This window comes from Sebastes umbrosus, chromosome 6 (assembly GCF_015220745.1).
Source record: "Sebastes umbrosus isolate fSebUmb1 chromosome 6, fSebUmb1.pri, whole genome shotgun sequence".
In the NCBI taxonomy this organism is placed as follows: Eukaryota; Metazoa; Chordata; class Actinopteri; order Perciformes; family Sebastidae; genus Sebastes; species Sebastes umbrosus.
Window position 1 is genome coordinate 3,415,185 of NC_051274.1, and position 24,461 is coordinate 3,439,645.

Sequence of the window (24,461 nt, forward strand, 5' to 3'; positions counted from 1 at the left end):
AGTAATAAAACAGCTTCATCCAATCCCTTCGCAAAAAAAGGTTTATTCAAGCGTGCAATTAGTATACTTCTTTAAACTTAAAATAAGAGAGTATGCTTTCAGTTTACTTTTTATGTACTTATCAGAGATATACCCAACAAAATTATACTTAAGTATACTTGGCTTATACTGACAAGTATATAGAAAAGTGTAAATATACTTGGCTTATACTGACAAGTATACAGAAAAGTGTAAGTATACTTAGCTTATACTGACAAGTTTACAGAAAAGTCTAAGTATACTTGGCTTATATTGACAAGTATACAGAAAAGTCTAAGTATACTTGGCTTATACTGACAAGTATACAGAAAAGTCTAAGTATACTTGACTTATTGACAAGTATACAGAAAAGTCTAAGTATACTTGACTTATTGACAAGTATACAGAAAAGTCTAAGTATACTTGGCTTATACTGACAAGTATGTAGAAAAGTCTATGTATGCTTGGCTTATACTGACAAGTATAAAGAAAAGTCTAAGTATATTTGGCTTATTGACAAGTATACAGAAAAGTCTAAATATACTTGGCTTATACTGTTAAGTATGCATAAAAAGTCTAAGTATTCTTGGCTTATACTGACGAGAATACAGAAAAGTCTAAGTATACTTGGCTTATACTGACAAGTATACAGAAAAGTCTAAGTATACTTGGTTTATTGACAAATATACAGAAAAGTCTAAATATACTTGGCTTATACTGACAAGTATACATAAAAGTCTAAGTATACTAGGCTTATACTGACAAGTATACAGCAAAGTGTATGTATACTTGGCTTATACTGACAACAAGTATACAGAAAAGTCTAAGTATACTTGGCTTATACTGACAACAAGTATACAGAAAAGTCTAAGGATACTTGGCTCATACTGACAAGTATACAGAAAAATATAAGTATAAGTATACTTGGCTTATAGTGACAAGTATACAGAAAAGTCTAAGTATATTTAGCTTATGCTTACTTTTTTATAGAGTAGCCTAGAGTGTGTGAGAGTTTGTAAACGTATGTTTTGATATGAATTTACTTCAGGCATGCGAGAAAAACACATTTTCATCACAAAACATCAAGTCAAATAGCAAAAGGAGCAAGTCTCTTTATGTAATACATAAATCATTGGCTAAGTATCTTAAGTTGGAGAAAACTTACAAGTAGACCTGCAGTAAAAACTATTAAACTAGTAGTTTACTGAGAGTATACTTTAAAGTGTAATTTCATAAACTAAAACGTGGGCTACACGTATATAACTAGTAAACTTAGATGTAAACTAGTTGAGCACTCAAAGATTACTATTCTTACACTTAAAGTACACTGATCTAAAAGATAGAAACAGTGGACCAATTTAGTCCCAAGAAGTATTGAAGTAGTACACTTGCAAGTATGAAACTAGTACATCAATATTAGTAAACTTGGAAAATATATTTTACTTAAGTTTACTTCATATTAATAACTTGTAATGTACTACTTTATCGTAAGGGATATACAAGACTGCACAAAATAGTTATTTATTTAACTGATGCTTTTATCCACTTACAATAAGTGCAGATACAACCCCAAAAAGTGCATCAACTTCAAGTATACTGCCCCAAGTGCTACATTTAATTAATTCATACTTTTTATTCAAAAGCAAAAGAAGACCCATTAATCTGAAATCCTAGCTGCAAGATTTTTATTATAAGGTCATAAAAGTCTATGAATATGTTATTTTTACTAGAATAAAAGGATGGCATCAGTATAAAAACTTAAGAGTTTTATCATTTAATAAACACATTCGTTGTCAGTTTTACTGTGTATGTGTCAAGGTGATCCATTCACTAGGAACAGCAACTGCTTCTAACACTCTTACACTAAATTAAATAGAGTTCAAAGGCAGGTTATTTCAAGACTACTTCAAACCAGATGCTCATGCATGGTATTATCCATCACATTAAGTGTTGGTCTATGGAAGCTTGTAAAGAGCAAGTTTAGCTCAGCTGCAGTTTTTGTGCTCATCAGACTTCAATGCGGCTGCTGCTCTGGTTATTAACCGTGAGTAAATCAGAGTTTAATTCAGCATTTAACCCACTGAGAACAGCGATCCCGACAAATTTTACTGTCTTTCAGAGTAATTTTAATGTCTTTAACTGCTACAGCAGGTTCAGTTTTAGAGCCAGAGCTGGTGAAGCTACAGATATCATATGAAACTAGAAAACCTAAGGAATCCATCGGTACTAACCATGCCATACTAGCTTGTTGGGAAGGAGACTAAATAGCAGTCCAAATTTAGGCTACATTTTGGAGAGGAAAAAGTGGCATGGCCATTTTCAAAGGGGTCCCTTGACCTCTGACCTCAAGATATGTGAATGAAAATGGGTTTCTATGGGTACCCACGAGTCTCCCCTTTACAGACATGCCCACTTTATGATAATCACATGCAGTTTGGGGAAAAAACCATGCCATTTTTTTAATGTAGTATAAATGTGTTATTTTCTGTTTACAGAACAGAAGTGCTCGCCATCCAATTGCAAAATGTCAAAATCACAGCATGGCTTTTTCTATTGTGTTCCTCAAGGTCTCTGTGACTTAATGTGGTGTTTTGGAGGGAATATTGATCATTTTTATCAATTGTCAAGTGAAATTTAAAGTTAAATTTAGCCCCAAATCTGTGTGACAAATGGTATCAACTCAAAAATTGTTCAGTGATACTTTCATGATGCAGTGCAAAACTGACTAAAGAAAGTATTTTTCTTTTTATGTGATGTTCTATGTTTGTTTGTTTTTTTTGCCTGAAAGTAACCTAAGGAAAGGAATAAAAAAAGGACCCACTCGCAGAGAGTCCGGTGTAACCCAGGTCACAAAGAGTTAACACACAGAGGTGCCTTAGCCAATCAGAGCGCAGGTTTACCGCACCCCAGGCAGGCTAGACAGTATATGCTACTCAAACGCTAGAGGACACTGTGAGGAGAGGAGCTACTGCTGAACGCTCATAGATGTGTGTGTGAGAGAGGCCCTGCTCACTGAAAGCTGCTGAGCGACACAGAGAAACTCCCGAATTGGTCAGGTTTTTTGGAGAGATTCAAAGTTGATGGCGAGCTAACCCAGACGAGACCTCTAGATCCTGGATTGAAGATCCCAGAGCCAAGAATTGTCAACCTTGCCCCTCTTCTGCCACGGCGGTAGGGTAAACATCACAACCTTTACACTCAACTCCCAGCATCCCGTGCACAACCTCAAACCCCAGACTCTGACTTAACCCCTTTTTTGACTTGACTTGGAAAACATTTACCCTCTTCGTGCTCCCTGAAACACATTCCCTGTGCCGGTGAAAGGACTGAGAGTTAACCATCACACTGGTTAAAGTGAATGGACTGAATATTCATATTATTGATATGGTGTATTGTGATGCCTTGGTAACAATGTCTATTACTGGAATAGTTAATATTGAATAATTGTAAGGTTGAAACGAGTTGAGAAGTGATAATATTGAACCGGGTTATTGTTTTAATGTTGTTACTCATTGAATGTTGGATCCAAATATTGAGAATTGAGATTTTGAGTTATTGATATTAGGGTGCACCCAGTTCGAAAAAATAGTTGGTAACAACTCAGTGGTTGAAACCCTGAGTGTGACAAAAGAAATATTTCATTGCTGAGTTGAAACTGAAGCATCTTTGTGCAATTCATCTGTATACTGAACTCATGGGTATTCATTTTATTTTGTTTGTTATTTTCTAAAATACAAGGTACCAGTTATTAGCTTTTTGTCTACTGTGGTCATTTGATATTGCAAATAACTTTTCTGCCTCCTGTTCGAGTTTGGTATCTTCTGATTCTAGTCCAGTATAATTATAGTGATAGGAGCTGTGTGCTACAGTAAAAATGGCGAGCTAGCCAGGAGGCAGGTGATTAATTTGCAATATTAAAGGAACACTGTGGAAATAAAAATTAAATTAAAGAAAAAAAAAATGGATTAAATTAAAGAAAAAAAAAATGGATATAGTTCGGAAACACAATGTCAAAATTCCAAATGCTGTAATGGTCAGTGGAGGAACTGGAGATAGAAGAGATGAGGAAATTGTGGATTTCCTACAACGATATGGTTCCATTAATAGAATCGTAACAGTAGATGACCGTTCCTCAGAGTTTTACAAAAACGTAATCGTAGAGTTCAACTTAGGAACTGCAGTGGAGTCATTAGCACCACTACTGCCTTACACTCATGCAGCTGAAGATGGTGAGATTACCTACCATGTACAGTCTCTTGCTAGTGTGTACACCCAGGAAATTGGGAATACCACCACTAAGTCATATCTTGCTGAACTTGAAGGGCTTGCGAAGTTAAGTGGGATAGATTATGCTGAGGTCCTTAAAGGCATGATGTCCCATATAAGTGAGTCCATCGCCGGTCTTGCATCACCTACACAGGAGGAAAGCGAGTCAGCGGTTGGAATGCCTAAGCTAGGTGATTTAGAAACCTCAGTACAGTCTCCCACTGTTAACCGTCCTGTTAGAGCTGCTCTATCAGATGTTGACAAATCGCCACTTGTGACTCAAAGCAGTGGAATCCAAAACATTCCTGCAATTAGTCCACATAATCTTAGCCCACCAGAAGTTCAGAGAGTTGTGGTGGAGCATATTGTGAAAAGGGAAGACAGTGCACTACAGATGCAGTCCCTACCAAGACTCCGTGCATTCTCGGGAAAAGTCCCCAGACCTACCCATGAAGCGGACTATGATTCCTGGCGGTCTAATGTCGAACTTGTCATGACTGATCCTGGCATATCAGATCTTCATCGGTGTAGAAGAATACTGGAAAGCCTCTTACCTCCAGCTGCTGATGTGGTCAAACACTTGAGCTCTAGTAGCTTGCCTGCTGCTTATCTCCAGTTGCTAGATTCTGCTTATGGAACAGTTCAAGATGGCGATGAGCTGTATGCCAAATTCCTGGATACGTTTCAAGACGCTGGTGAGAAACCATCTGCATACCTGCAGCGCCTTCAAGTAGCATTAAACCTAGCTGTGAAAAGAGGCGGTGTTTCAAGTGAAGAAGTCGACAAACATCTTCTCACACAGTTTTGCAGGGGATGCTGGGATAATTCTCTTCTGACTGAACTCCAGTTGAAGCAAAAGAGAACAAACCCACCATCATTTGCCGAGCTACTATTACTGTTGCGCACAGAGGAAGATCGTCATGCAGCCAAAGCCATGCGCATGAGACAGTATCTAGGAGCTACAAAGCAGAAAGCAACATCTTATGTACAAACTGCATACGGTTGTGAGGAAGAAAAAGGCACATGTGCTGCACTAACTACACTTACCAAAGAGCTTAGTAGACAAGTGGCAGAGATCCAAAATCAGTTAGCAACATTGACAACAAAGCAACAGAAGAAGAGAGCCTCCAATTTCAATGGAGCTCATAACCACAACCCAAGTGAGAAACAGAAATCTGAAAAACTGTTGAAAGAACCTGTGCGGGAAATAATCAGAAATCAGAGCTCTAAGCCAAAACCATGGTACTGCTTCCTATGTGGCGAAGATGGGCACATCAAACCCAATTGCGACAGCGACCCGAACCCAGTTTTGGTTGCAGAGAAAAGAAAGCTGTTGAAAGAACGGCAAAGGAAATGGGAACTGGAAAACCCTACAGCAGCAACTCAACAGTTAAACTAGACACAGTCTCTGTTACGGGACAAACAGGGACTGTAGCTGGTCAATCTTGTCCCGCTAAAAATAAGCGTAAACAATGTGCTAAAGTTAAACAGTCCTACACGAAGAAACCAGTCTACAAACTGCCCAAAGGGTTGGTAGGATCTAAATGCACAGCTCTTGTCAAAATAGCTGGTGTAGACTGTAGTTGCCTTCTGGATACAGGGTCTCAAGTGACTACCGTTCCAGAATCATTCTACAAACAGAACTTTTCCGATCAAGACATCAAACCACTCAATGATCTTTTGGAGGTTGAAGGTGCAGCTGGTCAATCTGTCCCTTATCTAGGGTACATAGAGATGGCTGTCACATTCCCCAAAGACTTTCTTGAAGTTGACATCGAAATACCCACCCTTGCTCTTGTTGTTCCTGATGTACACCCTGATAGCCAGTCACCAGTGTTGATAGGAACAAACACACTTGATGTCCTGTACGAGAGGTACTCAGACATTAAGACCCCGAACCATCAACTGGGTCCTTACGGTTACAGGGCAGTACTGAACACACTTGAGCTAAGACAAAAACAGACCAGAGATGGCAATGTCGGTTTAGTCAAACTGGTAGGGAAGACCAGTGCTGTCATTCCCGCAGGCCACACTGTTGTTCTTGAGGGATCAGCCAACGTTCATAACCTCTCTGCAGACAAAGTGGTTATTTTGGAACATCCCACACAGTCATCATTGCCTGGTGGCCTTTGTGTAAAAAGTTGCCTGATCACACTTCCTGCTAAAGCACCGCATAAAGTGCCTGTTGTGATAAAAAATGAATCAGAACAGGATGTCACAATCCCACCCACCTGTGTCATCGCTGAACTAGGAGCTTTTCACAGCATCCTATCACAACACAGTGTGATCAATGCCGCTGATCCAGAGAAACCCTCAAAGTCAGACTTGAGCTTTAACTTTGGAAATTCTCCAATACCACCAGAGTGGAAAGAGCGTGTAACCAAAACACTGAATGAAATGCCTGAAGTTTTCGCTCACCATGATTTAGATTTTGGATGCACTGACAAGGTGAGCCATCATATCAAACTACATGATGAGACTCCCTTTAAACATCGGGCTAGGCCCATACATCCTCAAGACATCGAGGCCGTGCGAAAACATCTAAAGAATTTGCTGGATGCAGGCATGATAAGAGAGTCTGAATCGCCGTATTCATCCCCCATTGTGGTTGTAAGGAAACGCAACAATGATGTACGCCTGTGCATCGACTACCGGAAGCTCAATCTGCAAACAGTAAAAGATGCCTATGCTCTACCTAACCTGGAAGAGACTTTTTCGGCACTAACAGGGTCCAAGTGGTTCACTGTGCTCGACCTTAAGTCTGGTTATTATCAGATTGAGGTTGGCGAAGCTGACAAAGCCAAGACAGCATTTGTCACTCCATTAGGATTCTGGGAGTTCAACCGCATGCCGCAGGGCATAACGAATGCGCCTAGTACCTTCCAGAGACTCATGGAAAAATGTGTAGGAGATATGAACTTAAAGGAAGTTCTGGTCTTCTTGGATGACCTCATCATTTTTTCCAAGACTCTGGAAGAGCATGAGAGTAGGTTAATGCGAGTACTCACCCGTCTCAAGGAGTATGGACTTAAGTTGTCCCCTGAGAAGTGCAAGTTTTTTCAGACAAGTGTACGATATCTTGGACACGTAGTGTCAGAGAATGGCGTTGAGACAGATTCAGAAAAGGTCCAAGCATTGAAAACCTGGCCAATTCCCAAAAACTTGAAAGAGTTGCGATCATTTCTCGGCTTCTCAGGCTATTACCGCCGATTTATCAAAGACTATGCAGCCATAGTCAGGCCACTTAATGATCTGACCCGTGGATATCCACCACTCCACAAAAGTTCAAAGGTCAAGTTGAAATCAGATCAATATCATGACCCCAGACAACCCTTTGAGAGTCAATGGGCATGTGACTGCCAGAGAGCATTTGAAACAATCATAGAGAAACTTACCACCGCTCCTGTTCTCGGCTTTGCAGATCCCAAGCAGCCTTATATCCTGCACACGGACGCCAGTACTACTGGCCTCGGGGCTGCATTATACCAAGAACAGGAGGGCAAGCTTAGGGCCATAGCTTTTGCCAGCCGAGGGCTGTCAAGAAGCGAGTCTCGCTATCCAGCCCATAAGCTGGAGTTTCTTGCCCTCAAATGGTCTGTGACGGAGAAGTTTCACGACTATCTATATGGAAATCACTTTACTGTTGTCACAGACAGTAACCCTTTGACATATATACTCACCTCTGCGAAGCTAGATGCCACCGGTTATAGATGGCTTGCAGCGCTGTCTAACCACTCTTTTAAACTCCAGTATCGGGCAGGCAAGCAAAACCAGGATGCTGATGGCCTCTCCAGACGGCCACATGGAGAACTTCTTGACGATGCCCAGTCTAAGAAAGAGCAAGAGCGCATAGCTCGCTTCACTCAATGTCATTTATCTGATGCAGAGACTCAAGAAGTGGTGAACCAGGATGTAGTCAAAGCAATCTGTGAAAGTCATCTTGTTGGAGTTGCAGATAACCACTGTTCCAGCAACTTTGGTATCCCTCTAGTTGAGTCTCTAACGGTCTCTGCAGATGCCATTCCAGCAAGCTATGTTACAGAGGACCAGCATGGCTTACCAGTCATTCCCTCCCTGTCTCACTCTGAGCTTAAAGAGAAACAGAGAGCTGATTCGACTATCAGAGAGGTGATCGCACAGATGGAACTTGGGGAAAAAATACCTCCAACTGTGCGTAGAGAACTTCCCGAGCTCCCTCTCCTGCTAAGGGAATGGAATCGATTGGAGCTACATGATGAGGTGTTATACCGAAAGAGACAGGATGGAGACCAGGTTACATATCAACTAGTTCTACCTGAAGAACTCAGAGCATCACTGTTGCAAAGTTTGCACAATGATATGGGCCATATGGGCATTGACAGGACTCTAGATCTTGTCAGAACTAGATTTTACTGGCCACGACTGTCTGTAGATGTGGAGCACAAAGTAAAGACATGTGACCGCTGTATACGCAGAAAAAGTCTTCCTGAAAAAGCAGCGCCCCTGGTAACCATAAAGACTACAAGACCACTACAGTTAGTATGTATGGATTTCCTGTCGCTCGAGCCTGATAGTAGCAACACTAAGGATATCCTTGTACTGACTGACCATTTCACGAAGTTTGCAATTGCTGTTCCCACATCTAATCAGAAAGCAAGGACAGTTGCCAAGTGTTTGTGGGATAACTTTATTGTCTGTTATGGTATACCTGAACGGTTGCACAGCGACCAAGGGCCTGATTTTGAATCTAAACTGATCAAGGAGCTATGTGAAGTCGCAGGTATTCAGAAGATCAGAACTACCCCATACCACCCACGTGGTAACCCTGTTGAAAGATTCAACAGAACATTGTTAGGCATGTTAGGAACATTGGAGAACAAACAAAAGTCACATTGGAAGGAGTTTGTAAAACCCTTAGTGCATGCCTACAATTGTACACGTAATGACGTAACAGGGTTCACTCCGTATGAGTTAATGTTCGGGCGTAAACCCCGACTGCCGGTCGACCTAGCTTATGGGTTGCCCTTGAAAGAAGATCAGCAGAAATCTCATTCCCAGTATGTACTGAACCTCAGATCTCGCTTAGAAGAGAGCTACCAATTGGCTTCTCGAAATGCCCAGAAAGTAGCAGAGAGAAACAAGACTAGATTTGATGGAAAAGTGACTGCATCAGGCCTTGAAATAGGAGACAGGGTCTTAGTAAGAAACGTACGCTTACGTGGCAAGCACAAACTTGCCGATAAGTGGGAAGCAAATGTCCACATTGTAGTCAAACGTGCTGGAGACCTCCCAGTCTACACTGTAAGGCCAGAAAACAGAGAGGGTCCCACACGGACATTACATCGGGATCTCCTGCTTCAATGTAGTTTTCTCCCTGCGACAGCAGAGGAAGAGCCTCCTCAGCCCAAACCTGTCCGTAGGCCAAAAACACGTCAGACAGCACGTGTTAGTGAAACCGACGCTGATGATTCAAGTGATCCGGAGGATGAACTTTTAGTCCACTGGTCCCGTGAACCTCCTTGTCAGAGCACCACTATATTACCTGCTGTCCACGACCACCCAAACAGGAGGAGAGAGGGGACTACTAAGACAAATCCTGATCTCAACTCTGACTCCCTGCTGGAATCCACTTCCGTCCATCAGTCAGTTGAAGAACCTCATTCCCCTGAAATCCCAGATACTAAGGAACAGGACGTGATGGATCCTGCTGATGCGGAGGGCCCAGCTCAGATAATCTCAATTGAAGGCGAGACTCTGCCTGATCACTTACCTCAGGAAAATCCAAGTCTATCTAAACCACCTAGTGAGTCTGTTGATGTCCTAAACACGTCTTCTGATGAGCCATGTCACACATCTGACGTATCTGGAGGTGAGGAGAGCTATCAATGACAAAACATTGTTTCTGAAGAGATGGAAATCAGAGAACACCAAAATGTTAATGTAGACACAACCAATGAACTACGAGACAGTCAACATGATACTGCTGAAATGCAGGAAGCTGAAAGCTTGCTCAGACGATCACAAAGACACAGAGAGAGACCTAAGAGATTTCATTATCCTCAGATAGGGAACCCTTTAATCTCTTTTGTACAAGCTCTTTTCCAAGGTCTAATTGATAGTGATGTTTTGGACGAGATTAATGGTCCTGATTCAGTTCCTGGTCAAACACCCCCTGTAGTGACTACACAGCCTACATGCAACGGGACGTGCATGGGTTCAAGAGGGGAGGGTGTAACCCAGGTCACAAAGAGTTAACACACAGAGGTGCCTTAGCCAATCAGAGCGCAGGTTTACCGCACCCCAGGCAGGCTAGACAGTATACGCTACTCAAACGCTAGAGGACACTGTGAGGAGAGGAGCTACTGCTGAACGCTCATAGATGTGTGTGTGAGAGAGGCCCTGCTCACTGAAAGCTGCTGAGCGACACAGAGAAACTCCCGAATTGGTCAGGTTTTTTGGAGAGATTCAAAGTTGATGGCGAGCTAACCCAGACGAGACCTCTAGATCCTGGATTGAAGATCCCAGAGCCAAGAATTGTCAACCTTGCCCCTCTTCTGCCACGGCGGTAGGGTAAACATCACAACCTTTACACTCAACTCCCAGCATCCCGTGCACAACCTCAAACCCCAGACTCTGACTTAACCCCTTTTTTGACTTGACTTGGAAAACATTTACCCTCTTCGTGCTCCCTGAAACACATTCCCTGTGCCGGTGAAAGGACTGAGTGTTAACCATCACACTGGTTAAAGTGAATGGACTGAATATTCATATTATTGATATGGTGTATTGTGATGCCTTGGTAACAATGTCTATTACTGGAATAGTTAATATTGAATAATTGTAAGGTTGAAACGAGTTGAGAAGTGATAATATTGAACCGGGTTATTGTTTTAATATTGTTACTCATTGAATGTTGGATCCAAATATTGAGAATTGAGATTTTGAGTTATTGATATTAGGGTGCACCCAGTTCGAAAAAATAGTTGGTAACAACTCAGTGGTTGAAACCCTGAGTGTGACAAAAGAAATATTTCATTGCTGAGTTGAAACTGAAGCATCTTTGTGCAATTCATCTGTATACTGAACTCATGGGTATTCATTTTATTTTGTTTGTTATTTTCTAAAATACAAGGTACCAGTTATTAGCTTTTTGTCTACTGTGGTCATTTGATATTGCAAATAACTTTTCTGCCTCCTGTTCGAGTTTGGTATCTTCTGATTCTAGTCCAGTATAATTATAGTGATAGGAGCTGTGTGCTACACCTGCTTGTCAGTCTGCTGGGAGTGCGGTAGATGCAGATGAGTCCATTTAAACATCCATTAAAAACTCTAGTGTCAGTTCTTTACATTGTCCGTAGATGGACAGGTAGACTGAAAGATGGCTGAGACCCAGCTGTTACAAACAGAAAAACATACTCTTATAACTGGCACAACAACTGAGCAAATCAGTGATGTCAATAAAACCTTTTTGTCAAACGACTCTTCATTATAGGTTACATTTTTCTATCCTGAAATTAAATTACTCACCCTTTTGCATGGAGCTTCCAGTATATACTTCAGCTATACTTCCAGACTGGGAACACTGGTATACCTGGGTCATTAAATGAGTGGAATGTTTGCTTACCAGAGGAAACATCTGTCATACCATTATCTCGACCTAATGATGACAAGAATGTAAAAGAAGATGGTAATTATGGTTCAATCTGATGATGATAATGCATTTGACATTTAGGGTACAATTTCCTGCAAGTGAAAAACAACAGGGTGTGTTGCACTGTGTTAAATGTCACCGTTCAGACATGGAGCTACATGCAATCAGATACATTCATCTCAGTAATAAAAGCTGGTTGTTTACTTGGACAATGTCTCCCCCCTGAGGCTAAATATTATTTACTGTGAAGAGAAAGAAAACACCAACACGTGTACATTCTTATACATTCATGGCCCGCTGAGTGAGTGCAGATAGTTTATCTGTAAGGAATTAAATATGGAAAAACAGTAGCCTAGTTATTAATCACATACAGTGTGAAATCATGTGAGGGTGGCCTGAATATAGTTGAATTAAGAAGGAAAGAGTCTTGAAGGAGGAGCAAATAGTGTATTGATTCTCAGTGTTCAAAAAAGCTTTTGACATTTGAATAAAATTGTTAACAATGCCTGTTTTCTTAAGTAGTTAACAAGCCATCTTTCAATTAGACAAAGAAGCACGTAAAAATTAAGAAATAAGCCTACAACGTCCCAACCAAATTTATGAAACTTTAAGCTACTGTATATTTAAGGTATTTAGTTGAGGTATTAAGTTGATATCTCATCGATATCAGCAGATATTTTGACATATCATAGCTTGGAAGGTATATAACAACACATAACATAATGTCTCTTTAGCATTGAAGTGTCTCAGAAAGCCACATCATTGTCTTTGTGGAACACCCGAATGGAGTCAATAGTATCCATCTGCGGCTTGCAAGATGCACCTTGAGAGCAGCTATCTTTGATGTTATTTTTGCATTAATAATATGGAGGGCGGAACCTGCCAAAATCTAAAATAAATGAATAAATAAATAAATGACAAAATGCAAAAATAATATCACAAATAAATGCAGCCATTAATTAAATTGATAAAATGTGACAAAAATTTATATTTATATTTTAATTTTCTCCTTTATTTATTTATTTATCTATCTTTATATGAATTCTCTTATTTATTCACTCTTCTGTTCAATTTCCCCTTTTAATTATTTATGTACATATTTGTATTATTATTATTTTTTTTTAGATTTATTTTTATTTATGTTTGCACTTCTTTTTTATTTATTTTATATTTATTTTTAAATGCATGTATTTATTTATTTCTGCATTGCATTTCAGCCCTTATTAATTTTCCCAAACTTATTTATTTCTCTATTCTTTTCTTTATACATTTCTTTTTTAATTTCTTTATGCATTCTGCCTCATTATGCAAGTGAGGGGTCTGTCTTTCAGTGGTATTATTATCGTATTATTCATAATGTAAAACGTACAATATTTCTCTTTTGAAGTTTGTCCGTCTCTGGAATGCAGAGGAATAAAGTATAAAGTATTACAAACACAACTGTTCAGGTAAAGAGTCATCTGTACTACTGTAGCGGCAGAGTACAGAGTAAAGTACAGAGTAAAGTACAGAGTAAAGGCAGACTACTGTACTCAAGGACATCTGAGCTACTGTATGCGCTGAGAGCTCTGCGCAGGCTCCTCAACGCAACACGACTCTCGTGAAGCGTGCTGACCGTACCCTACAGGAGACGGTCACAATCAACTCAACTCAACCGACTCAACACACCGAAACCACCGCTGGCTAACGTTTCCCGGTGCTAGCCAGATAGACGTGCAATGAGAGATATTCTGCAAGAGCCGAATAACAACTAAGTGGCCGTCATAATAGCAGAAACACGTAAGTGAGCGACTTCACTGTCGTGCTAACGCGCTGCTACAGTAGATAGCATAACGTTAGCACTAGCCAACATTAGCTAAACACAACCAGCATGATCCACTCATCTGGCTATCTGGATCAACCTGGACCTCACCTGCATCACTGGGACGTGTCAGTTTTACACTAGTGGTGTATAGGATATCATTTTGTTTAGTTTAATGTAATATCTCTTTTTAGTGTATTTAAAAAGGTTGAAAATTAGTTTCAAAAGCTAAGCACGTTAGCTAGCTGTGACGTCAGCTAACAACAACATTGATCTGTGTAAACAACCCAGGACAAATCTACTCTCTTTCCATGATTGGTCTTTCTGATTGTTATTCTTTTTCTTTGTTTGCATTTCTTTTGATCACCCCAAACTTTCAAGTGAAGGCATGTGTCCATGTTATTGGTCTTTTATTGCAGATTAGGCCATCCAAATGGTGATCATGTCAGGCACAGCCACTGTGCTGCAACAGTTTGTCAGCGGGCTGAAGAGTCGAAATGAAGACACCAGAGCGAAATCTGCCAAAGATCTGCAGCACTATGTGACAACAGAGCTCAGAGAGGTAACAGCCATGAGGATATCATTACAATCAACTGTATACTGAATGAGTGTTGTTGCCCACAAGAGCTTCCCAGAGTCATCAGCTGTTCACAGCTAGATTTGCTTCACTCACCAGCCCAACAAAAATCTATTGAGTGGCTGATATATATTTTGGAATCCACAGGTCACAAGTGGAGAAAAAAGTTCATTTCAAACCCTGAGTAGAAGTTTCTGTGACACACTTGGACTCTGGCCATGTTTATCTTATCCTCTGATACAACGATGGGGATGCTGAAATAGAAACACTGATCAAATCACATTCAGAGTGTTTTTTTGTGATGGATTTTCTAGCTTGGACAATTTTAAAATACGTGGATTAGTTTACAGATGATATAAGAATGAGTGTCAGCTGTTTACACTGTTTCAGGAGTGGATATGAAGACTTTTTAGACACTTTTTTTTACTTTGTCTTACAAGTTGCAGTCGCCAATCTTGCTTTTTCTATTTACATTGTTTGTGATGCTGGTTTTGTACCGTCCACAGTTAAGCCAAGATGAAGCCACTACATTCTACGATGAGTTAAACCACCACATATTTGAGCTGGTATCCAGCTCTGATGTGAATGAGAAGAAAGGAGGGATTCTCGCCATTGGTAAGCCGTAAACATTGACATGCCAAATTTACTTTCAACCTTTCATTTATCTAAGGTCTGGTGGAATTTGCTTGAGATAAGTTACTGCCCTGCATGTATGTCACATGAAAATATGTATAATAGTATACACAGTAGGGATGCTCCGATCCGACATTTTCAGTACCGATAGCGATACCTGGGCTTTGGATATCAGCCGGTACCGAGTACCGATCCAATACTAGTGTTTAATTAATAAGCTGTATGCCTCACTGTGAGGAAGTGACTGGGATCATTAATTTATGTGTAAGGAAACATCAGGCTTGACTTAAACATTGCTTTATTCCTAACTTTGTAAAACAAAATGTAACAAATAAATACATAGATACATTTAGTGAATTGTTATTTATTATTAAAATAATCGTATACCAGCGACATTCTTCGTAAAACAAGAATTACAATTCAAGTGTAACCTTTTTAATGCAGCAACAAATTGGTCAAAACTTAAACGGGAATTAAAATTGCAGTATACAATGTATATAGTATATAAAGATAGAATTGAATTTAATAGATCAGCCCCATTGTCACTGATACCCGATCCAGCTATTTGAGTCAGTATCGGCCCGATATCCGATCCAGTATTGGTATCAGTGCATCCCTAATACACAGTATATATGTGAAATGTAAATATATTACCGTGGCTCAATCATTTGTTCCAGTGAGTCTGATTGGAGTCGAGGGAGGCAATGCCACCAGGATCAGCCGCTTTGCCAATTACCTGCGCAACCTGCTCCCCTCCAGCGACCCTGTGGTGATGGAGATGGCCTCCAAAGCCATGGGCCACCTGTCTATGGCAGGGGACACCTTTACTGCAGAGTATGTGGAGTTTGAGGTGAAGAGGGCCCTGGAGTGGCTGGGAGCAGACAGAAACGAAGGCAGACGCCATGCTGCAGTAAGTGACTAGCGGACGGCAGGGACTGTATTGTTTGTTGTTGAAATACCACCACTTCTTGGTGGTGTTTATGTGTGGTGGAGATGAGGGCGTAGGACAGTTTGATTCGAGATTGTCACATTGCACATTTTCATTTTTTCTTTGTAAAGCAGCATTAGGCACATTCACGGCTGGTCTTACTTTCCCTGGATGTAGAACTCACTCGTTGCATTTCAGGAGACAGTGTTGAATTTTGCTAGTAAAGGAGAAAATGACCTCCTTATTTTATCTTCCAAAAATATTTTTTAAGTACATGATTTTTTATATGTGTATATATATGCTTTTTGTCTACATCAAAACACAGACTAACAGTTTCAAACTTAGCCTAAAATGAACTGCTGTCTCAGCTAACAAACTCACTGAATAAGAAGATGTGGATGTGCTTGAGCTTGTCCGTTGTTGAACAGTAGATGTGAGTGATTAGTAAAAGCAGGGTTGGAAATTAGCACCAGCCACCAGCCAAATGATGGTAAATTAAGCAAGTGGCTGCTAGATTTGCTTCACTCACCAACCCAACAAAAATCTATTGAGTGGCTGATATATTTTGGAATCCACCGGTCACAGGTGGACAAAAAAAAGTTAATTTCAAACCCTGAGTAAAAGTTTCTGTGACACACTTGGACTCTGGCCTTGTTTATCTTATCTGCAATTATTCTCTGATGCAACGATGGGGATGCTGAAATAGAAACACTGATCAAATCACATTTAGAGTTCTTCTTTGTGATGGATTTTCTAGCTTAGACAATTGTCAAATATGTGGATTAGTTTTCAGATGATGTAAGAATGAGTGTCAGGCTCTGACCCCCTCTAAAGGAAATTGATTGCTGATGTATTTTGTGGACAGCTATTCATGCTGACTCTGTGCAGACATCAATAGGAAGGATGGAAACGTTTGAGGCATGAATGCTGCTGTTAACCTTTTATTAAGCTTTCAAGTTTTGATTTGTCTGTTCGTGTTTGATTGTTCAATTTCTTGCCAGAAAACAGACCAAACTGATGGTTTCTCTGTTAGTTGAGTTTAGATGCTGTACTGTTTTGCAGTGAGATTGTGTGGTTTAGGTTGATAAAAGTTACCAGTGCAGCTCTAATTAGAAGACACTCTTGCTACGTCATGTATACCAACAACTCAGTGTGATTGTTTAAAACATAAATGTGATAAAGGTGGAGCCCATGTAAAAAGCATACATACATGATATGTTAATATATGTTATGTTGTGCATTCATGCTTATAAATTTGTAGTTGTAAGCACAGAAAGATGTCTGGAGTAATTTTATTTAAAGGACCAGTGTGTAACAATTAAGGGGATCTATTGGCAGAAATGGAATACAATATTAATAAGTATGTTTTCTTTAGTGTATAATCGCCTGATGATAAGAATCGCGTTTTCGTTACCTTAGAATGAGCCGTTTATATCTACATAGGGAGCGGGTCGTCTTCACGGAGTCCGTCACTTTGCACTGCCATGTTTCAACAGTAGCCCAGTACAGACAAACCAAACTCTGTTAACTTTTCCTGCTTGGGCCAGAGTCGATAAAGGTTACTTACTTCCTTTGCCGCCGCTCTCTCTCTTGTTTCAGCACTCACTTTCCACGTACACACACACTCAACGCGCTTTACTCTTACAACAGCTGGCTCTAGAGAGGGCCATTTGCGTTTTCGTGTCCACCACCGTAGCAATCCTACACGCTTGGCACATGAGAGAAGTTGTCATCTGCAACCTTGCCGCTACATACTGCCAGATCCTACACACTGTTCCTTTAAGTGGCACAATTGTATCCAAACACATTGATCTCTCACAGTCTTTTCACTGCATTTTCTTTGACTTGATTGTTTGATAGTGAATAGAAACAGAATTTTAGCAACTTATATAACATTATTTTGGTTAACAAATTGAAGATGATGTTTGATTTGAACGGAGAGAAGGGATAATGGTTGCCAGGCTTGCTTTGAAGAAGTTGGTAGTTGTTGAAGTTGACGGTCACACAAAAGACAATTACTTGAGAAGTGCAACAGTGCACACAATTTATTTCCAGTTGCACATTTTTTAAATTCTAAGGGTTGAACAGTAGAGCGTTGGAATCATATACTAACTGCTGTGTGATGTCTCAAAAGCACGATATTGACATGGAAAGAAATAAACCCAAGAAAGGCAATTAACGACCAGCCATAAAATGGTTTTCTGTCTTTTCCAGGTGTTGGTACTGAGGGAGCTGGCTGTGAGCGCGCCCACCTTCTTCTTTCAGCAAGTGCAGCCTTTCTTCGACAACGTCTTTTACGCAGTATGGGACCCCAAGCAGGCCATCCGAGAAGGGGCTGTATCTGCACTGCGAGCCTGTCTCATCCTGACCACACAGAGGGAGACCAAGGAAATGCAGAAACCACAGTGGTACAAAGTAAGACATTCCACTGTATCGTGGCAAATCACATTTTTTGTTCGTTTTTGTTTTGTGTACATGTACTTGCCAGGATAAAAGTTATGTTCTTGTAAAAGGCAACACAAGTGTTTGTCTTTTCTGTAACAGCAAACCTTCGAGGAGGCAGAGAAAGGCTTCGATGAGACTCTGGCCAAAGAGAAAGGGATGAATCGTGACGACAGAGTCCACGGCGCTCTTCTGATCCTGAATGAGCTGGTTCGCATCAGCAGCATGGAGGGAGAGGTGAGGGCTAAGTTCACCGCGGAAACATTCTCGCATCCACAAGCAAAGCATTCCTCTCACGGTCTTGTCTTCTATGACAGCGCATGCGTGAGGAGATGGAGGAGATCACCCAGCAGCAGCTGGTCCATGATAAGTACTGCAAGGAGATGATGGGATTTGGAGCCAAGCCCCGACACATCACCCCCTTCACCAGCTTCCAGTCGGTGCAGCCGCAGCAGTCAAACGCCCTCCTGGGTCTGCTGGGCTACAGCACGCCGCAGGGCTTCCTCAGCTTCGGAGCCACGCCGGCACCCGCCAAGAGCTCGCTGGTCGAGAGTCGATACTGCCGTGAGCTGATGGAGGAGCGATTCGACCAGGTAGATTTTACAGCACAGGTCTGGCTTTTCCCAGAATGCAAGTTATTTTGGTAATTGCTTGATCTGACAGTTGTTTTGTTCGTAATTTTTTTTTTTTGGGAGCTCTGGGGAGCTCTGGGAGAGAAGTATACCATGCTATTGCATTTTTTTAATTTCACCAAATGATAGAAGTAGGTGATCTTTTGTGTCTTTATTAGGGATGTCGTCATAAATGTGCCAAAAGGAGGCCCATTATACTTTTACTAACCTCCAACACAAAATGAGAAGATTATTAAACGGTTATTGGCTCTGATGGCACAATGTTTAAGTATGTGTTCACTTTTATATTATTTATCAAAAGCATAATTGTGACGCTTTTTTAATGCACATCAAACCTTGCAGCTCTAAACTTTTCCCTGCATCTTGGCTTAGTGTTTCACGGCTTGCACATCGATTGTATGTATGTGCCATCTCACTGAAAACAAAAATGCTTAAAGCGTACCCCAGGGTTGGTGAAATCTGTTTCCCATTCTGCACAAGCCTTTCTCCACCTTGTGTTATTAGCTTGTATTTTACCAAGTTGCAGTCAAAATTGAGTTTCAAATTATGCTAGCTTTCCAACATCGTCGACCCTATCTTTAAGTTTCCTGTTATTTTGTCCACTCCTAATATCAGTTTGGGGATGATGTGATTGTTTATCGATGTTATCTTACTGACTGTTAGAGTGATTGTTCCGACAGTGGCTGAGCTGGCTGTAAAAACTTCCCTTTAGTCTTGGAACCAGCACTCTGTTTTTGTGCTATAAATACTATTTAATTGTACAATGAAATTAGTTTTTTCAGCTCTATATTTGTCTAGGAGTTTCATCTCCCCAGTAAGTTCATGTAGATAAACAAGTACAAACTAGTTCATAGGACTAGTAAGCTGTAAGTTATGTTACAATCAAAAGTCACATTTTGAATAGAAATATCATTTTTGACAGTCAAGAAGTTGAAACTTAAGATTTCATGTTAGAAATAATGCTACTTAGCTCCCACAACATTGCAGCAGGCTCATGAAGAGATTTAACAAGTATGTGTATGAGGTCAACAACACAGTGCTGCTTTGAGCTCCAGATAAATCCTAGTTGACACAACTCGCGTTTACCATGTGCTTTGTTCAGGTGTGTCGGTGGGTGCTGAAATACAGGACCAGTAAAAACCCTCTAATCCAGATGACCATCCTTAACCTGCTTCCACGCCTGGCTGCCTTCCAGCCACATACCTTCACAGGTGGGTCAAGTTAATGTTTGATCCAGTTGAATCCATCTTTAATACAGTAACATGCAGCCATGCATTCTTTCCACTGGGCTTTTTGATGTTTATGGACATAAAAATTACCAATACCTTTTTGTCTTCCCTGTCCTGATATCAACGGGCTTGGCTATAATAAATGGCTTGTATTTTCTCACAGTCACAGTTGTTCTGCAGCCTATACAAAGCCCTACATCTGTGTTAAACCCTTTTTTCACTGTGGTTGTTCCATCCACTGTGCAGACCAGTACCTGTCAGACACTATGGGCTACCTGCTGGCCTGTCTGAAGAAGGAGAAGGAGAGGACGGCAGCTTTCCAGGCTCTAGGGCTGCTGGTAGTGGCCGTCAGAGCAGAAATCCAACCGTACCTCACGAAGGTCCTTGAGATCATCAAGGCTGCCCTGCCACCCAAGGACTTTGCACACAAGTCAGTGATTAAATACATGCTGTTGCCTTTATAGTCTCTGTCTTCCGCAAATTATATTTCTTCATATTCAGATATCAATATGTTTGATTTGTCTTTTTTATTTTGTGCATTTTAATTGTCTTTCTACACATTTTTAATCACTTTTGTTTCTCACTATGCTCTAACATCATTTTTGCTTCACATGTTTTAAAGGGATAGTTTGAGTATTTTGAAGTGGGGTTGTATGAGGTGCTTATCCATAGTCAGTGTATTACCTACAGTAGATGGCGGTCGACATGCCCCCAGCTTGGAGAAGCAGACAGGAGTTACCGCACGGAACCAAAGCAATGTACTGCCTAGACGGGGCCGGCAGCAAAACGTACTTCATCCACCGAAAAGAAAGGCCCATCTAAAAAAAATCAATATCAGTTTAAGCGTACACTATATTTAGAATATTTTCACCGCTTTACCTTGCCGTGAGACAGCCTTTTCCGACATGGAACTGAAGCCGTTGTATCCATCTATGCTCTCGCCAAAGCCACCAGACTCCATTAAAAAATACCAGCAATTTTACCTCGCAGAACACGGGAGTTGCTGGTCTACTGCTGCCTCGGTTGTTAGTTTGTTTGTGCTATTGTGTTACTTTAGTTAATCCGTTTTTCTGCCGGCCCCGTCAACAGCAGTACATTGCTTTGCTCCCTTGCCGGTAACTCCTGTCTGTTTCTCCAAACTGGGGACGTGCCGACCGTCATCCTCTGTAGATAATACTCTGACTATTGATAAGTACCTCATACAACCACACTTCAAAACACTCAAACTATTCCTTTAAGAATCATTCTAGTGTTGCAGTTTTTGGTTGTACTATATTGGACGAGACTTTCCTCAATCTCCCAAATACTAGTTTAATTTCCTCTGTGGTAAACCTGTTTAATAATAATTTTGGGATACTTTCTATGAAAGGAAAGGAGACTTCCCATTAATGCATGTTTTCTCACTTTGTTCCATGTGTGCAGGAGGCAGAAGACCATGCAGGTGGACGCCACAGTGTTCACCTGTATCAGCATGCTGTCCAGAGCCATGGGTCCCAGCATCCAGCCAGACATCAAGGAGCTGCTGGAGCCTATGCTGGCTGTGGGTCTCAGGTAGGACAGAACGGTTTCACCACTGTGCTTAATAATTAAACCAACAAGGTCTGATAGGATTTTTATGCTGGTTTTATACAAGTAGCAGGCTTTAAATCCAGAGTTTTGACTTGTATGGCTTGTTCTGTTATGTTCAAAGTTTGATGTGTCGATAAACACACCACAACACACTTCTTTGTCCTCATCTAAAGTTGACAGCGATGATGATATTGGGTTGTTTGTCCATTTTGTCCTGTTCATCCAGTCCTGCGCTGACAGCAGTGCTGTACGACCTGAGCCGTCAGATCCCCCAGTTGAAGAAGGACATCCAGGACGGCCTGCTGAAGATGCTTTCCCTGGTGTTGATGCACAAGCCCCTGCGTCACCCCGGCATGCCCAAAGGCCTGGCTCATCAGCTGGCCTCACCGAGCCTCACAAACATCCCCGAGGCCAGTGACGTAGGCAGCATCACACTGGCCCTTCGCACACTGGGAAGCTTTGAGTTTGAAGGCAAGAACCTTGCAAAAGACACAGCTTTAAAACCGGACCATCAAATAGGATCTTTGTGTTTATTTTAAGGCTGTCAATCAGTTATTGTCCTTTGGTAATCGTGATTAATTGCAAGTTAATCACACCTTTTTTTATCTGTTCAGAATGTACCTTAAAGGGAGATTTGTCAATTATTTAATACTCTTATCAACATGGGAGTGGGCAAATATGCTGCTTTATACAAATATATGGAAAATATTTATTATTGGAAATCAATTAATAACACAAAACAATGACAAATACTGTCCAGAAACCCTCACAGGTACTGCATTTAACATAAAAGATATGCTCAGATCATAACATGGCAAACTGCAGCCCAACAGGCAACAACAGCTGTCAGTGTGTCAGTGTTCTTACTTGACTATAAGTTGCCCCCAAACTGCATGTGATTATCATAAAGTGGGCATGTCTGTAAAGGGGAGACTCGTGGGTACCCATAGAACCCATTTACATTCACATATCTTGAGGTCAGAGGTCAAGGGACCCCTTTCAAAATGGCCATGCCAGTTTTTCCTCGCCAAAATTTAAAGTAAGTGTGGAGCGTTATTTAATCTCCTTCGCGACAAGCTAGTATGACATGGTTGGTACCGATGGATTCCTTAGATTTTCTAGTTTCATTCGATGCCAGTATCCTCACTAGCTTTAAAACTAAGCCAGCTACGACCTAAAAATTGCAAGTCGCATTTACGCATTAAGGAAATTAGTGTCATTAAAACAAATTTGTTATTATCATGTTAACTTTGACAGCTCTAGTTTATTTCTTAAGCAACACCGGAAGGGAAAATCCACAGATTGAAAAACATGTGCAGACCTTCAGTTCTGTTCTAATGCACCAAAACCCCATTGATCATAAATTTGTTTCTGTCAGCAGAGAAAAAATATGATTTTAAATGTGGACATTATAACCGCTCAAAAAATCATCATAAAGCTTAAAAAGAAATAAGTGATGGAGTTGATTCCTAGGCTCCTATGCACTGCACATTCAGTGAATTTGGAAAAAATGTTGTGATTTAAAATTGCAGGCATAAACCATCAGGTATAAGATTGTAGCCACAAGGAGGTGGGGAGGGTGGGGGGGGGGGGGGCATTGAGTCTGTAAGAAATGATTAACTGAACTGCAGGAAAGAACTGCAGTGGTTGTGTTGATGGGTATTACTATCTGTTTTCTGGACTGGACCCATGGAGCTTGAGTCACTGAATCATCCAGCAGCCCGGGGTGAAACAATCACTTCTTAAAGTCTTATGTTGTCCTCCTGTAGTGGACGGTGGGGTGGGTTTGTCTTTTACTGCAACAACAAGATGTGGTCACACTGCTGAGTTTAGTTTTGAAATCCCAAACCAATTGAAATTGAAACTTTATACTTACATTAAACAGTGCAAAAAATACATGCTTTATGATGATCTGTATTACTGCCCTAACTTGTCCTAAACTACAGCTATCCAAAACGTAGTTCTAACGCCAAATCTCCCAGTTCATGGGTTATTCTAACTCTTCTTTCTGTTCTTTCACCAGGACACTCCCTCACCCAGTTTGTGCGCCACTGTGCTGATCACTTCCTGAACAGTGAACACAAGGAAATCCGGATGGAGGCAGCTCGGACCTGCTCGCGCCTCCTTACCCCCTCCATTCACCTGATCAGCGGCCACGTTGTTAGCCAGACGGCTGTACAGGTTGTTGCAGATGTGCTCAGCAAGCTGTTAGTTGTTGGCATCACCGACCCAGGTAACACATGAAAGAATAACACAAGGGGAGGAAAGGGGTGGTAGATTTAGAAATGGGTGAGAGTGATGAGAACTTGAATTTGTAAAAATCAGCATTGATTATAAGAAATGTTGCTTTTGTGGCACCTGTTAACAGCTGTAATGAGCCATGACAATAAAGGTAATAGGAGTGATAAGAGAGCCAAAATGTCTGACTTTTTCTTGTCCCTGTTCTTCTGCAGATCCAGACATTCGGTACTGTGTGCTGGCATCTCTAGATGAGCGTTTCGACGCTCACCTCGCCCAGGCTGAGAACTTGCAGGCGCTGTTTGTTGCACTGAACGACGAGGTGTTTGAGATCAGAGAGCTGGCCATCTGCACAATCGGACGCCTCAGCAGCATGAACCCGGCCTTCGTCATGCCCTTCCTACGCAAGATGCTCATCCAGGTAGGAGAGGCACAACAGATGGCACACTATGACTAGTTTAATGGTTTATTATATTGAACGTTTAATATTCATTTATT

The 24,461-nt window shown here is 41.0% G+C and overlaps 1 protein-coding gene across 7 annotated transcripts in view; it reads left to right on the forward strand.

The window, feature by feature from the left end:
- Positions 1–13,507: 13,507 nt before the first annotated feature.
- The window catches only part of mtor (mechanistic target of rapamycin kinase), a 131,402-nt gene continuing 120,448 nt past the window's right edge, over positions 13,508–24,461 (forward strand). For 3 of the 7 annotated variants that reach the window (XM_037771755.1, XM_037771756.1, XM_037771757.1), the window contains exons 1-13: positions 13,509–13,693; positions 14,135–14,277; positions 14,799–14,907; positions 15,603–15,835; positions 18,068–18,268; positions 18,398–18,532; positions 18,613–18,888; positions 20,030–20,138; positions 20,403–20,586; positions 21,579–21,707; positions 21,952–22,196; positions 23,749–23,958; positions 24,179–24,384. In XM_037771755.1, coding sequence (XP_037627683.1) covers positions 14,149–14,277; positions 14,799–14,907; positions 15,603–15,835; positions 18,068–18,268; positions 18,398–18,532; positions 18,613–18,888; positions 20,030–20,138; positions 20,403–20,586; positions 21,579–21,707; positions 21,952–22,196; positions 23,749–23,958; positions 24,179–24,384 — 2,166 coding nt within the window. In that variant the 5' untranslated portion in view covers positions 13,509–13,693; positions 14,135–14,148. Of the gene's footprint in view, positions 13,694–14,134; positions 14,278–14,798; positions 14,908–15,602; positions 15,836–18,067; positions 18,269–18,397; positions 18,533–18,612; positions 18,889–20,029; positions 20,139–20,402; positions 20,587–21,578; positions 21,708–21,951; positions 22,197–23,748; positions 23,959–24,178; positions 24,385–24,461 lie in introns of those variants that run through there. The other 4 variants (XM_037771753.1, XM_037771754.1, XM_037771758.1 and 1 more) reach the window with 2 other exon arrangements.